At 42.9% G+C, this 18,486-nt stretch overlaps 1 protein-coding gene across 1 annotated transcript in view; it reads left to right on the top strand.

The window, feature by feature from the left end:
• Positions 1 to 7,774, top strand: part of Nxpe3 (neurexophilin and PC-esterase domain family member 3) — an 86,323-nt gene extending 78,549 nt beyond the window's left edge. Inside the window, exons 5-6 of the mRNA XM_032900292.1 lie at positions 2,498 to 2,704; positions 6,268 to 7,774. Coding sequence (XP_032756183.1) covers positions 2,498 to 2,704; positions 6,268 to 6,818 — 758 coding nt within the window. The 3' untranslated portion in view covers positions 6,819 to 7,774. The remainder of the gene's footprint in view (positions 1 to 2,497; positions 2,705 to 6,267) is intronic.
• Positions 7,775 to 18,486: the final 10,712 nt, after the last annotated feature.

The following is an 18,486-nucleotide window of genomic DNA, read 5'->3' as shown; positions in this document are numbered from 1 at the left end:
AGAAACACTTTTTAAAAATTTTTTTTAATTTATTTTTTATTTTTTTTAAGAAACACTTTTAAAGCAACTTCCCATTATTGGAAATCAGGCAGGAAACGCTTTTGTACAAGTTGACCACTAGGGGGCACGATAGGCACGTGCGTTTCGCTCCCAAACAGCAGCCTGCATTTAAAGAATGAATGTCAGGTTCAGTAATTGATTTGCTTTGCCTGACTAAACTCTGGTAGTAAATATAATTAACATTCTCGTGGAAATGGTAATTGCTTCCTGTGTGATATATACTTTTCTTTTTAACATGTATTTGACACAAAATAACTGAATCTGCCAAATTACCAGGGGTAAAATTGTAACTTCAAAATCACTTTTAATTCTCATTCCAGTAAATATTTTCTTTGTGCCCCAGGTGTGTTCTCTGCAGGTCTCTGGCTATGCAGCTTTGATACATTAAATCAAGGAGGGCAGGGGAGACAGCTCACGTAGTAAAACCCAGACAGCAGTCCCGGGCTTCCGCACAGCAGGAGAGAGCCTACTCCTATAAGCTGTCCTCTGACTTACACACAAGCGAGTGTGTGTGCGCTTTCTCTCTCTCTCTCTCTCTCTCTCTCTCTCTCTCTCTCTCTCTCTGGCACGCATGCGCACAAGCGCACACATGCAACGTGATAATAAGGAGGTGAAACGACACTTGATAGCATGTTGATAGTTTGGCTTCTCACTGTGATTCTTTGGCCTCCTTCTGAGATGGAGTCATGCGGTGTGCCAAAGTTGGTCTTGAACTTCCGAGCTCAAGTGATTCTCCTGCCTCAGCCTCCTGAGTAGTGGAGCTGCACCCTGCTATTTCTGAACAGGGAAATTACTCCTGAATATATCTCATAAATGTTTATTATTTCCCTTTCTAATCATGTTTGCCAAATTAAAACTTTTGCAAAATACCAGTTACTTTTCTACCTAGTCACTGAACCAATAAAGATGCGTAAGGGGGAAAAATTAAATAGGCACTGTCGGGAAATCCTGCAGTGTTACTGCTGTGTGACAACAGGAAATGCCATCCGAAAGCTGGCAGACCGGCAAATACGTAGGCATGGTTGTATTAATGGGAATGGTCTTCATCTGTTTTTGGAGGTAAACAACAGATTATATTTCTGCTTTTTCTTTACAGAAACAAGCTAGAAAATATGCGTTTTCAAAGAGAGATTTGGAAACGCAAAATCATCTGGATTGCGTAACAGGGACAGTGTTAAGGAGTTAAATAACTTGAAAACCATCTCGAATAGGCTGACTTACGTTTAAATGTCTGGGCCGTCGAGCATTCACATTCCAATCGTGGCTGAAGTGATTGGGTTGTGATTGGTGCCGAACCCCGGGGCGTGTGAGGAAGTGGCATGAAATGATTGTGTTATTTGGAGATTACACATTTGACTTATTAAAAAAAGGAATAAGTTTATATCCTCAGGGAAAAGCTAAAGAAATGGCTGGCCTTTCTGAGCACATGTTTTTCCCATGCCCTGAAGTGGTGATTGGGTGTGGAGGCTCACCTGCTTGGTTCTGGTTCTGACAGGGTCTCTCCAGGAGCTCAGCTCAGGACCCTTGCTCAAGCTGCCTGCTCTGAACAGCGGGTGCACTGATAGGAGCTTGGAGGAGGTTACGTGAACCTCTATGAGAGAACGTGTGAGAGCCTCAAACAGAGCCCAGAACAGAGTTAACGTGTAAGGCGTGCTAGCTCTTACCACATGTTTCGAAGCCTTACAGTTTGTTGCTTCTCCTGTGTCATCTCCCAAGGGAGGTGAAAAGGCAGAGAGATAGTGACTCTTTCTGAGGTGTTCTAGTGCGGCTGTTACAATGTGTGGCTGGGCTACAATGGGAGTACAGGCTGCTGCCTCTGATTCCTGAAGACCGGAACCATCTGTGGACATGATCCATCACACGGCACTGGCTTCTTTGCTGTATTTGACGATGGTGGTTTTCCGAATTAAAATTTGAATTTAGAACGTTTAATGGACCGGAGGCATCATATTAAGATTGCTATATTAAAATTTGTATACATGAGTGTTATGTGTCTCATATATATAATTTAATGTGAGATTATCGTTTGGCTTCCGGCATTGGGATAAAAACCGCTTCCATTCGGAAATATCACTGGGTAGATGCTTGCCCTTCCTTGGGCTTTGTCTTCCTTGACTTTGAACTTCGCCGCACACACACATACACAGAGGGAATGCCTGAAGCGTTCTTTGCCCCCGGTGACCTCCAATACGGCTCCTACCCCCACCCCTGCTTCTCATCTTCCCATTTTGGTGCGTGGGTGGGTTGGGGGGAAGCCTGGGATTTCTGCAAGCTATGACAACAGGAAGTGCTGCCTTTAAGCTTCCAGGCTAGCAAATATGTGGGTATAGTTCTCCTTTTTTTTTCTTTTCCGGAAACATTTTTGTGTCTGTTTTTGGAGATGAATTTCAGAATCTTATGATAGATCTCCCCCCAACCCCCCCTTTTTTCTTTGTAGAAACTGATGACCCAGAAGTATCTCAAGACTCAGGAACTTTTCCTTCTGGATATTTCTACAAAAACCAGTGGAGGCCCAGGAGGTTTAAGATGCGCCATTTCAATGATCCTGACAACATTACAGAGTGCTTGCAAAGAAAAATGGTGTATTTGTTCGGTGACTCAACAGCCAGGCAGTGGTTCGAGTACCTCACCACGTTTGTTCCAGGTTGGTGTTTTGCTTTTGGTTTCAGGGCTGTTCCCAGTATGCGTGAAATCATATCTGAGACGAGCAGACCCAACTTTTGAGCCCAAAGAGAGGAGTCAGTTGAGGAGGTAATCTTTCCATAAAGAAGCATCTATCTCCCTGGGAGACACGTGACACTCAGCCTCTGGTTGCCTGCAGGGTCTTCCTTTGGTGGGGGCACCAGGTTCTCACGCGGCTCACGCCGTGCACTCTCTATGACCTTGGGTGAGTCATGCACCTCCTAGGGCTTCATTCCCTGTGGCAGGTTAGGCACCTGTACCATGCGGCCTCCCAGGTGTCCCTTACCGTCAACATTCTGGAACTTGAAACTTGGCCACGGCCTGGTTGTCTCTCTTCCAGTTCCATAGGGCTCAATTCTAGGTCTGTACAGGATTTTATGGGAAGGAAGCAGCCAAGCATATCCCTGTAGCAAAGGCATCCGTGGGCCTCTCACTGAGAAAAAGATGGCGGCCGTTGAGAGACTCTGGGCAAGGCCCAGCATTCTTAGCCTAGCTCTGAGACTACTCCAGATCCAGAATAAGACTGTACTGGTTGTGGACCTGCCGCTTAGCCACAGGAGACACTGCCGTCTTTCTCTAAGTGTGTGTCCTTATCTGTTAGGGAGCAGATGGTGCTGTGGGAACCGTTTGTGTGTTTGTGTGTGTGTGTGGGTGTGAGTGAGCGTGTGTGAAGGAATGAGTATGGAGGCAGAGGTCAGCCTTGGGTGTTCTCAGGCTCTGTCCAGCTTGTTTTGTGAGACTGAGTCTCTGGCCTGGCTGTCACTGCCTCCCCGATTTGCCTCAGGTCCCCGTGCTTGGACGGGGGACCAATCAAAGCACTGATCGAGCCTTCTCCTCAACCTGCGTGGGGACTATTTGTTTTATGGTTGTAAATGGAGGGTTTCTTTTTAAAGATGTATTTATTTATGTACACGTATGTGTACTTTGCATGTACCTCTGCACACCAGAAAACGGCATCAGATAGTCATGGGTTGCCACGCAGGTACTGGGAATTGAACTCAGGATCTTTGGAACAGCAGTGAATGTTCTTAATCATTGAGCCATCATCTCTCCAGAGATTTTTATTTAATTTAATTTATTCATTCATTCATTATAATATAAATTCTCACTGTTTTGTGTATGAGTTGCTTATGGTGCTTTTTCATCATCTCTAATTTACTTTTTAAAAGAAAAGGAAGCAGATTTACCCCAAAAAGTAGAAAGTCAACTCTGGCTTTTCTTTTCTTTTAAGATTTATTTATTTATTAGATATGAGTACCCTGTCACTTTCCTCAGACACACCAGAAGAGGGCATGGGATCTCATTACAGGTGGTCGTGAGCCACCATGTGGTTGCTGGGATTTGAACTCAGGACCTCTGGAAGAGCAGTCAGTGCTCTTAACTATCGCTCCCACTGAAGCAGCTATGGTCGAGTTCTAGTCGGTGAAGCCGAAATCAAGATCTGGTGGAGGAAGTAGTGTGGCGCAATGCTGGGTAGGCCTTGGTGCTGACCCCACAGGCCTTCAAGGCCCCTGCAGTTGCCTCTTCATAGTTTCTGATGACGAAGCTTGGTATTTCCTTTAATAGCCATGATCACATGGACTGTTTTGATCATTTTCCACAAGACCCTTTACAGACAGATTTTCACCTGATAAACTAAAGCCCTGTGTGGGTGCCTGATCTTTATCGAAAGTAAATGATAATGTGAACTTTTATCCACTTTAACTCTGGAGGCAAAATAATAACAAGTCCATCAGGAGGGCCTAAGGGAGAGGCTCGGCATGCCAGAAAGGAACGAGCAAGCAAAACCTGCCTCAACCCTTAAAGGGAGCATAGGACCAGGCCAATCTGAACTGACTATGACCTGTGAGGCAAGCCTCTGATATTTGCCGTGACTGATTTACGGGACCTGTGGAAGTGGGCACTGGAGAGTTGCCAAGGGAGTGTGAATAGAATTGCATTGTCAACATTTAGTATGTATGTATGTATGTATGTTTGTATGTATGTATGTTTGTATGTATATATGCATGCATGTATGTTTGTATGATGTATGTATGCATGCATATATGTATGTATCTATGCATGTATATATATGTATGTATGCATGCATGCATTTATTTTGTAGGAACTGGGCTATGAAACACAACTTAAGAGGAGGGAGTGAAATTTGTGCTGCTGACAGCCCTCCCCCCTCCCTGCCTGCCTTGTACACACACTTTTCTTTCTTTTTCTTTTGTCTGAGACATGCTATCACTATCTGGCTAGCCCAGAATTCACTATGTAGACCAGGCTGGCCTCATGATCCTAGAGAGCCATCTGCCTCTGCCTTCCTAGTGCTAGGATCGAGGTGTGCACCACCAGGCCCCACTTAAGTTTGTTATTTCTCATGTCAGACAAGTTTTCTTGTGAGGTTTTCACTACGGGAGTAAACTTAAAAGTCAAAAGAAACAGAACCATTTTTTTTCTTTTGCGTATTGGAAAAACAAGGAACTTGCTTTCTTGTTTTTGTTTTTTTGTTTTTAAATTCAGAAGTATAACGTAGATTATTTTACTTCCTAAAAAAATTATTTATTTACGTATTTTGAGGCAAGATTTCTCTGTTGCCCCGGGAAGCCTTAAACTCAGTAATTCCCCTACCAAATGCTGGTATTACAAGCATATGCTATCATTCTTGGCTTAAAGATCTGTTTTAATTGATAAATACATGCATGTATTTAGAAGGTACATCGGGACCTGCTGATAGAAGGATCTTACCAAGCTAACTAACATACTTGTTACTTCATAAACCTGTTTATTGGCAGTGACAACCTTTGAAATCTCTTTGGGAGATTCCAGAGAATGTTATTATCAACCATGGCCACTGTGCTGTACCTCACGGTGTACCTCAGTATGCTAGGTCTCACAACTGACTCTTCCTCACCAGACTAGGTGTCCTTAATTAACTGCTCGTTGCTTCCCGAGCTCCCAGCTTCTGGTGAGTTCCTACTCTCTGAGTGTGAAACTCTTATACTTACTACACATAGGGGAGGCTGTGGGTGAACTTTCCTTCTGTGCTGGGCTTATTCCACTTAGCGTGGCTTCCTCCCCGGACTATTCATGTTGTTGCAAATGGCATCATTTTCAAAACGATAACGTGTGGTTACCGGAATGTGCTCATAAAACAGAAGTTACAGACCTTGTCTTAAAAGATAAACGAACGGCTCTCCTATTAGAAGGGAAAAATACGAATGTCAACCACACTCTTGAATATTCGGTCATCCATGCCGGTAGCAGAATTTCTTGGCTTAATGGAGGTAATCATCTTAGACATGTGCAGACTGTCACTGATGATATTGCTTATTATGTGATGCTTTTTTGGGTGTGGTAATAATTATGGCACTGGACTGAAGGTCCATTGATTCAAAATGGGACCCAGACAATAGGAATTCCTGTTAAACATACACTGACCTCTGTCTTGTGCTTCTGTTTTTAAAATTGTTTGCAAAGCCACTTGAATATTTAGAAGGAATGTTTTCATGAATTTGATTTTTTTTCCCCTTGTTTCAGATTTAGTGGAGTTTAATTTGGGTAGTCCCAAGAACGTTGGTCCCTTCCTTGCAGTGGATCAGAAACACGACATCTTGCTCAAATACCGCTGTCATGGTCCACCCATCCGCTTCACGAGCGTCTTCAGTAACGACCTCCATTATGTGGCGAATGAACTGAACAGGATCGTGGGAGGGAAGAACACAGTGGTGGCCATAGCTGTATGGTCTCACTTTAGTACATTCCCCTTGGAAGTCTATATCCGGAGGCTCAGGAACATCAGACGGGCAGTGGTCCAACTCCTGGATCGAAGTCCTAAGACTGTGATTGTTGTCCGGACAGGCAATGCCCAAGAGCTGGGGCCTGAGGTGAGCCTTTACAACAGCGACTGGTACAACTTTCAACTGGACACTGTCCTTCGCAGGATGTTTTCAGGGGTTGGAGTCTACCTTGTCGATGCCTGGGAGATGACCTTGGCTCATCATCTGCCCCACAAGCTGCATCCAGAGGAAGTGATTGTGAAGAACCAGCTGGACATGTTCTTATCTTACGTATGCCCCTCGGAGACATAGCTACCCTCAAGTGCGCCAGAGCAATCGCGTCCAGTGACCTTTCCACTTGACCTGCAGCATCGACGATTTGTGATCGAGTCCCTTGTGAGAAGGAAACTGTCAACTTGTCTGACATTTTAAAGCTGTACTTTGCATAGTGACTTGTGATGAACGTAGGCAGTGTACGCTGCATTTGTATCTACCTACCTGTAGGATTCTTCCGTCTCGACTTCGACATTGTAGAGCTCTAACCTACCGCATCTACACACTGTATCGCCCTTGTAACCAAAGATGCTAAGGAGTGGGTAAGAACTAGCTTCTCCTGGGATGGAGATGACTCTGCTGATGCCTATGAGAGTGTTTTGATGTAAACAGGAGGGGTCGATTTCGTTGGCTTTGTTTGCCACTTACCCAGTAAAGGACATTGAACACGTACGTCTTCATGAGAGGCACCAAGTTCCCTCACGAAAAGAGAGGGATTATTGCTAGAGGTTCCCGTGGCCACAATGAAGACCGCCGTATCTCAGGAGTTTCTATTGACTTATTTATTTTTTTCTCAATTACTTGTAAAGGCCGATGTGTGTGGTCAGAGTTTTGTATGAGGATATTAACAATTTCCTGCTTTTATCTGGAAAGAAGCAAAATGAAAGGGCGTACAATCTCCACTTTGGATTGGTGTTGGCACTGGAGAAATATTTCTTACTTGATTCAGCTGAATTTTATGTGATAAATTCTTATACTAGAATTGCCACTTTTGGAAACAAATATGTACATAGAAGTTTATTTTTATGTTCTGAAGCTTGTGGGTTTTGAGAACTGACTTTTATGTAAAGAATGCTGCTGACTCTCATAAAATTGTAGGGTTTCTCCCCTCAGCAATTCCAAATGATTCTCTTTGCTTTTGGCTGTCATGAAATAAATGCTGAAATCAGACATGAAACCAGATCAGAAGTTAATAAAATTAGATATTAAAATCTGTGACACGTATTTCTTGATTTGAGCATAAAGTATATATATACACACATTGTTTCGTGCTGGCATGTAAGAAGTCACTAATTAGCTATCTGCTATTCCTTCTGACTTTTTGAACTGTGGGTCAAGCCTTGTGCATGCTGGGAAGTGGCTCTACCAGCGTTACATTTCTAGCCTATTTCTGGATACTCAAAAAGAGCAGGATAGGCCATTTTATTGGACTTCGTCTTATTAATATCAAATGTTTTTAAATTAAATATAAGATCATTTAATAAATAATTTTTACATTATGAGAGGTTATAATATACTTTTGCTCTCCCTGAACAGACCTGTATAAATACTGGGCTGGCTTGGGAAATGAAGACAGATGCTAAAGCAAGAAAAAATAGGCCTCCTTCAGAAATGGATGATTTGGTTTCTTAATGCAAAGGACTTAAGTTAGTCCTTCCCTACCCATTTTAACTTATAAAATAAAGGCTAGAGCCAGTGATTGGGCAATGGAAAGGAAAGGTGGAGCTAAAAGTTTTAGAGAAAGAGGGAGAAAAAGGAGGAGGGGGAGATGAGGAGAGGAAGGAGAGAAAGGAAGACTGAAGGGGAGGAGGAGGTGGAAGGAAAATGGACAGAAGCACGAGGCCTGGAGAAAGGGCGATTTACGAGGGACCTCATAGCGGGGAGTAGTGCAGTGGTAGATCTGCCCAATGTAGGAGTGCAGCTTGTATTCATATTGATTGAGTTGTGTTTTCATTGCACAGGCATATTTGGGTTGGAGATTTACTGCAACACAAAATCCTCCCAAATCTAATACTTGACACCAGAAGTAGAAAAGTTTCACCTGATGATGAGCTCAAACGACAGCTGTGAGGTCAGGCGATGGCTCAGAGTTCAGAGTGCTTGCCGACTTTACAGAGGACTAAGTCTGAGTCCCAGTCCCTAAGCCAAGTGACTTACAAACCACACACATGCACACACACACACACACACACACACACACACACACACACACACACGCACACAGAATAAAAAGTCAGGTGTAGCATATGGTTTTAATCCCGGGACTTGGGAGATAGAGGCAGGCAGATCTCTGAGGACTTAAGGCCAGCCTTGTTTATGTAGTTCTATACTAACCAAGAGTTACTTGGTGAGACACTGTCTCCAAAACAAAACAAAACACCCAAATGCATACAATAAGGATAAAAAAATCATAAAAATAATTTTTAGAAGCCAGACATACTAAATGCTATATAGAATTTTCTTCAGGTTATATATGTAAGGTATACATTTCCTACTTAGGCTTGTTACGTATTAATGAGATATACATAATATGTGTATGTGAATACATATACACACCACATATATATACTTATTTATATACACACAAGTATTCCCAAATCTAAAATAATTAAAATCTAACAGTTCTGGTCTCATGAACTTCAGATAAGGACCTCTCAACCTTATGAAAAATGTATTGTAGGTGAGTTAGTCCCATTTACTTGTGAATGTCAGCATGTCAGATAAAAATGTTTAAATACATATTTCTCATAAAAAAAGGGAATCATAATTTTAAAAAGCTACACAGGTTTAAGTAGCCAAGTACAATGGACAGTAGAATTTTGATAGGCTTTCTTTCTTTCTGGTTTTCTTTTAACCATATACAATCAATCCTTTTTATCTCTAGGTTCCATATCACTGGCTTCAGCCAACTTCAGATAAAAACATTTGGGAAAATATCGCATCTGTACTAAACGTGTACAGACGTTTTATGTCACTCTCTATGTAATAATAAAGTGTAACATCTAGTTACTAACGTTTTCATATTATCAAGTGTGGTAAGTAGCCTAGAAATTATTTAAGGTATAAGGGAGGATTGCTTATTATACACAAATACTATGCCATTTTTCTATAATGGAGTTGAGCACCCACAGATTCTAATATAATTAGTCCTAGCACCCAAATTGATGGAGTTAGAATCACAGAGGACATGCAATTTGGGCCTTTAAAAAATTTAACTTACAGTCTAAATATTTTTATATGTTAAATAGCCTTAATAATTATAATGGTCTGCCTAAAATTGTATATCTAGTAACATTTTTACTACGTCAGTTGTTCATTATGGTTGGATGTTTGGGCTTGCAGCAAAATATTAAAATTGGCTTATACACATTTTTGTTGAAATAAAATATGAATTTGTGGGGCTGGAGAAATGGGACAGCAGTTAGGAGAAGTTGCTGCTCTTGCAGAGGGGTTCAATTCTCAGCACGACATGACACATTATATATATATATTATAATATATAATAATGTATATATTACTGAGCTGCAATGATTGATTTCCTATTGCATTGTGACAGGAAAAGCCCATAATAAGAACATTCTGTGGGAATTATAGTCCCTACATGTTATCCTATTAAAAACAACCTTTCTGGGAGTTGGAGAAATGGCTTAGCAGTTAAGAGAATGTGCTGCTCTTGGAGAGGGTCCAACGTGTAGTTCTCAGCATCGCTGCCAGGAGTCTCACAGATACCTGTGGTTCCAGCTCCAGGATGTCTAGTCCCCCTCCACTGCTCCACTGGTCTCTGTGGGCACCAGCACTCACTTGCACATACACTTCACATGTATACATGAACTTAAAAATAATTTAGCATATATAGAACAGACTTCATGTTTCTAATGTATGTGATCCATTTAACATTCAGAAAAATGCCATATATATATATATATATATATATATATATATATATATATATATATATATGCACGCCACTTGACAGATTTTCCTGACTAGAGATAAGTTTCAGATTGATAAATCAGAGTCCTTGGCAAGAACAAATATGGTGAGCCTTTACATGTTCATGTGATACAAGAAAAAGTGAGTCTCCTGGATTGAACCGACAACCTGGGAGCCTGCATGGCACTAATTCTCTGCATATATGTTACCGTTGTGTAGCTTGGCCTTCATGTGGGACCCCTAGCAGTGGGTGCAAGAGCTGTCTGTGACTCTGTTAACTGCTTAGGGGGCCCTTTCCTCCTACTGGGTTGCCCCCTCCAGCCTCAGTAGGAGAGGTGCCCAGTGTTACTGCAACTTGAGAAGTCATGACTGGTTGAAATCCATGCGGGGCCTGCCCTTTTCTGAAGAGAAATTGAGGAGGAGTGGGTGGGGTGAGGGTCAGGGCCCGGGGAGGAGAGGAGGGAGGGGAAATTGCTTTTGTCAAACAAAACGAAGTGAGTCCTCTGTTTCTGGACCCAGGTGAAGAGAATGACACTCACGGAGAGGGGCAGGGAAAGAGACCCGCGAGGGACCGGTCTCCTACACAGCTGGGGAGGATTTAGGGCTATTCTACAGTTCAGGTTTAGTGACTCAGGACAGCTGCGACATGGGAGGGCAATAAACACGGTTTTGGATTGCTGTTTCTTTCAAAGCCGGTGGGTAGTACCCGAGTGCTGAGGGCACCTGGGAATCCTGGGGCAGATGGCCGGTGGTGGAGGACCAGAGAGCGGTTGAGGTAGAAGTTTAAGACACAGAAACTAGGGGAGCCAAAAATGTGCATCATCAGCTGAGTTTTTAACCCATTCTTTCAAATGCACTTACCTTTAAAATTTTATAATATTTTTTCTTAAATGGCATTTTAGCGGAAGGAAGGCGCTTTTGCGTGCTCAGAGAAGGGACGCTACTTTGAGCTGCGGAGGCACTAACAATGGACACCCAGAAAGATGCTCAACCAACAAAGCACCGAAAATGAAATAAAATCCGGAGATCCAATCAGATGCAGAGAATGTGGATACAGAATAATGTACAAGAAAAGGACTAAAAGATTGGTGGTTTTTGATGCTCGAGGAAATGGGGGAGTTCAGGAGTGTCTTCATTCATACATTTGCCTCATTGATGTTTCTCTAACATTTAACTTAGGTTACTTAATGACTACAATTGTGTACTGATCCTTTCACTTGAGAAATGCAATTGCATTTTAGTACTTTGTATAAAGGAAATTTTGGTTCAACATGTGAATTTATAATTCTTGTAATTCCTCACACAATGAAGATTAAAAGTGCCCCCCACCCACTGCCACTGCCAAAATGGCATTTTAAATACGGATTTTTGTGGGCTTCTCTGAGAAAGAACTGGCAGAAGCTCATTTTACCTTTTAAAAATATGCTAACCGAGATGCATTACACCCATACAGAATTTTCTTTTTATTATTTATTTTTAATCAAACGAGGGGTAGTCAGGTCTCTTGAGCTTTAGGGATCTGAACTGATGATGTAGACGAACTTATCATTCTTGCTGCCCCAATAGGACAGGGGGGATGTTTCCTACGTAATCACAAAACTAGACTGTAACAACGAATGCCTGGAGATGACGAAAGAAAAGAAGAAAACGGTTTTGAAATCACTGTAATGAGGGTTCCAAAACTGAGCAGCGAAACTGGATGCTGTCAGGAGAAACCCCTTCAGTGTTGTGCAATGGCTCGCCAGCAGTTAGGGCAGCTTCCCCATCACCTGTGCCAGCGGACATCCAGCTAATGAGCCCTGCATCATTTATGGTGCAGATTAGGAACATACAACAGAGATACCGCTTTCTGACTGCCATGCTCGCCAAACTCAACTGGGGGAAGTAATCCTCCAGACCGTTCCGTTTGCACGTCTAGGAAGCCACAGTGAAAACACAAAATTCGTGGAGGCGACTCTAACCAGGAGGCCTAATCCCCTAGATTCCCGGGACACTGGGGCAGGCGTCCTAAAAACAGCTTTGTGGGGCTTCAGTCCTCCGTGCGGTTCCAGTCCGGGTCTTGGGGATCGCCCTCGCGGGGAATGTCCGGGACTCCGGTCGGTATCTTTTTGGCCTGGGAATTTCCAGCGTGTGGAAAAAGTCCACAAACTTAGTCCTCACTGCCCGCCTCGCCTCCTCCGGCCCTTCTCGGTGCCCACGCACCCCCCGATCGAACCCGAGGATGAGCATAGGGTGTATTTTAGGCGTGCTGGGCTTCCCCGCCCCCCTCTGCCCACTTAGCTGGCAAGAAGAAAGCCAGCACTATAAAGGAGGCCAGGGCCAAGGACTGGCCTCCTCTTGCCACGAGGTCAGACGGCGAGCTCTAGAGAAAGGCTGCTTAACTGTTCTTTATCATGTAACCTCAAAAGGAAACCCATCAGTCTTCTGATGCTCTCACGTACTTGGGGGCATTATCGCTGCTTACAGCTGGAAACAGTTGATTTGCTTTTACGTATTTGTGTGACTTGAATCTTCAAATACAAAGGTATACTTTTATTATTTGATATTCAATATGAAAAGCTATCTAAAGAACTAAGCTGTCCTCAACCGGTTCCTTTCACCTGTTCTTTCCTTGGGAGCTAGATGTCTGCTGTTTATAAAGTAGTAACGTTTGCTTTGTGGCAAAATATTGTGGGGCAGTGGTGACTTGGAATATCTAATGTATGAATTTATCTTAAGCTGGTGATGAAAATGGTGGTACCCTAAGGTAATTTCCCAGGACGTTTGGTGGGTGGGTTTAAAGGTATACTTTCTCATAAAGGTAAACAGGAAACTATATTTTTTGTTTGTTTTGTGTGTGTATGTGTGTGTTTTGTTGTTGTTGTTGGGTTTTTTTTTTTTTTTGAGTCAAGGTTTCTCTATGTAACCTTGGCTGTCTTGGAACTTACTCTGTAGATCAGGCTGGCTTTGAACTCAGATACCCTCCTGCTTCTGCCTCCTGAGTGCTGGAATGAAAGGCATGTGTGGCCACACTTGGCTTAATGAAACGGCATCTTTATGGGAAAATATATCTTGAGTAGACTGATATGTTTTGTAGCATACCCTAGATAATTCTCACATTACCTCTATAAAACTAAAATTTATGAATGGCCATTTTGTGAATGAGGGAAACTGTTGGTCTGATGGCTTGACAGAACCTACAGGTTCATAACCTGAAATGTTTAAAAGATTTGTCCACGTGAAAGCATGTTTCTAGATGGATTAGAAGATCTCTACGCAGGCCTTAGTGAACTGACTGTATCAGGCAAAGGGGCTGGCCCAAAGAGGATGTGGCATTTACTATGTAAATTTTAAACACTTGGCAATACACTCTTAATTTGAATCTGGTATCTAAAAAATAAGTACCTAGTTGGGTGGAATTTTTTGTTATTGTTGTCGTTTGTTTGTTTGTTTCTCTTAATTCAATGGTTCCCAACCTGTGGGTGGCAACTCCTTTGGAGAGGTTGGATGACCCTATCACCGGGGTCACATATCAGATATCTAGCGTATCAGATATTTACATTACGATTCATAACAGTGACAAAATTACAGTTATGGAGTAGCAACAGAAACAATTTTATAGTTCAGGGTGACCACAACATGAGGAAGTGTATTAAAGGGTCACAGCATTGGGAGGGTTGAGAACCACTGTTGGACAATAGGTTGTTTGGATAACAAAATGGAAAAGCATCCCGGGCCCTTTCTTTTTTTTTTTTTTTTTTTTGTTTTTTTTTTTCGGAGCTGGGGACCGAACCCAGGGCCTTCGTCTTCCTAGGCAAGGGCTCTACCACTGAGCTAAATCCCCAGCCCCTCCCGGGCCCTTTCACTACTGTAGTTATCCCTAGTACAGAAAGCTTAAGCTGCGTGCCACATAAACATTTTTTTTTATTTGGCTTGAGAATAAATACAATGTGATTTCTGTTCCCTCCAGCATCTCTCTAATGCTTTTCAGTTGAAAGACACAGCTGGGCAGAGTACAGGTGACAAGCCTTGAAGGGACAGAAGTCAATCTTTTTTTTTTTTTTTTTTTTTTCTGGAGCTGGGGACCGAACTCAGGGCCTTGCCCTTGCTAGGCCCGCCCCCTACCACTGACCTAAATCCTCAACGACAGAAGTCAATCTAAGATGAGTCCCTGTAGGAAGTCAGTGCACAACACAGACTGTGATTGTGTACTTGGTGACGTTCTGCCTAGGTTACAGGTAGGGCCATGGCCAGCATAACTGCTATTAAGATACTGACCATTTTGGCTTATGAAGGAAGGAAGGGGGGACAAACCTGCCCCTTTTTTCTTTGTCCTGAAAAAGATCCCGTTCTCAGAACCCAGAAAGTAACTTTCCTAAGAGCTGCAGTCTCCTTGGACGATGATCTCCAGGAAGGCTCTCTGTTCAGATATCACCTACAAATCACTCCTGAAGACTGTTTCCTTTTGGCTACTGACTGACACTGATCCGTGGCCTCTTGGTCTCTTGCCTTCAGCTTACCAAGAAGATCCTGAGGCCCATGCTGAACTTCACGTTTGATTTTGGCTTGATGCTGAAGTCCAGAGGGTGAGCGGGGGAATGTTTCTTAGTGGCATCCAAGCATTACTTCTGTCTTGGATGGTATCATCAGTATGGGAAATGGGTGTTTTATTCAGAGAATTCTAAGGTTTGCATAGCTCTTAATTTAACTGAATTTTGGAGTTTACTTACAAGCAGATAATTGTGATTTATGAACCAAAAATTTTGGTGGGTTGGGGTTTTTTACAAAACAAATATATTGAATTTCCATTGTTTTCATGAGAGGAGGTCACAAACACATCTAAGAGGGGATTCCAGCCCTCAGCTGACTGACAGTTTCAGGATTATGAAATCTTTCACCGGCTCAGAGAGCATCATGTCTGAATGGGTGAAGAAACTCATTTGAGCTCACATCTGTGGTTTCTGATCAAAGCACTTTCTGTTCCTTCCGTTTGGAGCTGTGAGGCCCCCAAGTATGTCATGCAGCAAATACTGGACTTGAAATTAACATTCATAAACACTTGTCTTAGGAACTGAACTTCCAAGAGCCCAGCTTTCCCTCTTATTACCATTTGGAGGACAGTGTACTCAGCCAGATTTCATGGACCCAGGGGAACTGAGTGGTTCAGAGTCCCCCAGATAGAATTAAATGGTAGAACCTAGATTTGCCACCAGGCCAGTCACACGAATGTGCCAATGAGACCGGCCAACTTTTCCCCAAGGACTCTCTTCTACTTCTTGGCTGAGTCGTGGCTACCACCTACTCTCCGCTCATAGTTAACTGATGCAGTTCTGCTTGCTAACCGGCATGATAATTCACATGTGAAGGCAACCACAGGGAAGTGCTTTATACCTCAGAGTGGAGCCACAGGAGGGTGGCTGCCCTCAGGATTTGATAAGAGCTGGCCGTTTACTTTCTATGTCCTTTTTTGGAAACAATAACAGAGATTATAGGAAGAGGTGTCCTGTCACCAATCTCCTTTTGCCCCTCTCAGGACCTTTTCCTCCATGTTGGAAAGATAACCGTTGGGAGAACATTCTGCCTCCCTCTAGTACAGCACCCACTGCTGCTGTCTATGAGGGAGCCTCAGGTAAACCCACCCGCCTGTCTGCACTGTCCCTGATGTTTCAGAGTGAGCTAATAGACTGACTGGGTGATCTGTTTTCATGGGTAGCCTCCATGAGGCAATGTATAAGAACATGTACATATCTGCTCTCCGGGCCTTTTGTAGAAACATCTCTTAGACTTTCCAGAAATGTCTCGTCTTGTAGACTCTTTCCAGCCTGCATTTTCTACAGGCTCAGTGGTGTCACTTAAGTGGGGGGAAATGAATGAGTCTACTTGGATAGCCAAGAACACAGTGTATGGAGTAATTTACAACCACTCTCCTCCGTCCCTCTGATTATTTTGGTTAAATTTGGTTTCTTGAATTTGCACCCATGGAGAGGGGTTCAGTGCTTTAATTTGTGCGTTTTCCCAAGTGGGTAACATCACTCCGAAAGGGCAAATCTCATTTCTTTTTGTGACCTTTTTGGCCTTTTTGAGGGAGAAACCTTAAGCTATTACAATGCACAGCCTCCACGAGCCCTGTGAGCAGCTGTGACATTCGGATGCACGTGCAGAACATCTGCAGTGTTAAATGAGGGGGTGCTTAGGAAAGGAATGTGTTAGAAACCCTCGATAGGGTATGCAAAAGTGCAAAAACAATAGCAGGACACCCCACTGTAAATGGTCTGTGCACTCACTCGAGCGACACTCACAACTTTTCTCTGGTTGTTTGTCTCTTTGTCACAATCTGTGTCTCCAACTTTGTCAAGTATTTTAAAAGTGCTGGCCATTAAGGAAGGAGTCACTTCTATTTTTCCCTCCACAAGAGAAGTTTTCTTGCAGTATGCCTTTAAATATTTCAAAATACTTCAAAAACTAAGTTAAAATTATACGTGACATCAGAGTTGTGAGCTTTATGCCGTGAGCCTGTGTAGACAAGTATCTGTTTAAGTCCTTGCTTTAAGTACTTTTGGCTGGATACCCAGAAACCAAATTGCCAGATTGTACGGCATTTTCGTATATAACTTTTGAAGCTGATTTAAATGTTTATTATTGTCTGGGTGTGTGCATGCTACTGTGGAAGCCAGATGACCACTTTCAGAGAACAGTTCTCTCCCCTTTCACTGTGAGTTTTGGGCATTTGAACTCACTGAAGCAAGTGATTTACCCACAGGGCCATTTTGCTGGGCCTGTGTATAACTTTTTGAAGCTCTGACATATTAGTTTTCAAAGTACCTATGCCATGATCATTTTATTCTTTTATCTATTTAAATTTATTTATTTAATTTTTTAAAAATATTTATTAAATTTAATTTATTAATTTAAATTTTTATAACATACACACATATGGATGTAAGTATATCACACACACTATATATAGTATATAGTGCATGCGCGCGGGTGCGCATGTGTGTGTATATGTGTGTGTGTGTGTCTGTCTGTCTGTCTGAGTACACCCTGTAGGCTCTGGGGTCTCCTACCATGTGGGTTCTGGGGCTCCAACTAATGTCATTAGGCTTGGTGGCAAACACCTTTGCTCACAGAACCGTCTTGCCAGCCCTGCCTATTTCTTCATAACTCATTTTGCAGTGTTTGGCTGGGGAGAGTGAATAAATAGTTATGTGCACCGTGAATGTAAGTCAACAATTGATAACTGAGTTGGGAATAGAGACTGCGCTGAGTGAGTTTGCATTCAGCACCACAGTGATCGGAGACCAAAAGCTTCCTTAACATCTACCTGCACTTTTGAAACAGTTGTACCAATGAAAACCACTGGGGTAATGTGCTGGATTCCATATACACTGGGATCCTTTAAAACATTTGGACTCCTTGCCACCAGAATACCAACTTCAAAAGAAATCCTGGGAGGTTTCCCAGAGATTTAAAGGTGTCAGAGCTACAGGGCAACTCATGGATGCAGTGGCTAGGCCTGTGTGTGCAGGTGAATGGAGAGAACGCAGAGGGTGGGAATTGGGTGTCTCTGACTTCACCCCACCCCCTTTCTTTAACCCCCATTTCCTCACCTGCACATTCACAATACAGAGGTGCTCCATGAGTTCTTTCTCAGACACCACAGTGTGAGAAACACTGAAAATGGCTCACTATCTAGTTGGAACAGCTGTCGACAGCGAGCTCTTGGGAAAGCGATAATGGCCTTTTGCTTTTGACCACTGCTAAGGGCAGAGAAGGTTCAGTATGAGGTGGGAGACAAGGGTTAGAGGAATCTGAAAATCCAATTTTGTGGGCCAGGCTGATGAACTGACTCTTGAAATGGTTAGTGTCATGTCAGATCAAACTTGATCGCAGAGGCAGATGGACCAGGGTCTTCCAACCTTGTCGTCGCTGTGCCAAAGTTTGATAGCTCTTGAACAACCAAGGAGAACAGTTTTGTTTGTTTACTTGTGGTGTTGAACAGAACCCAGCGTTA

The sequence above is a fragment of the Rattus rattus genome, chromosome 4 (genome assembly GCF_011064425.1).
Source record: "Rattus rattus isolate New Zealand chromosome 4, Rrattus_CSIRO_v1, whole genome shotgun sequence".
In the NCBI taxonomy this organism is placed as follows: domain Eukaryota; kingdom Metazoa; phylum Chordata; class Mammalia; order Rodentia; family Muridae; genus Rattus; species Rattus rattus.
Note: the sequence above shows the minus strand (reverse complement) of the source record. Positions and strands in the feature narration are given on the sequence as shown.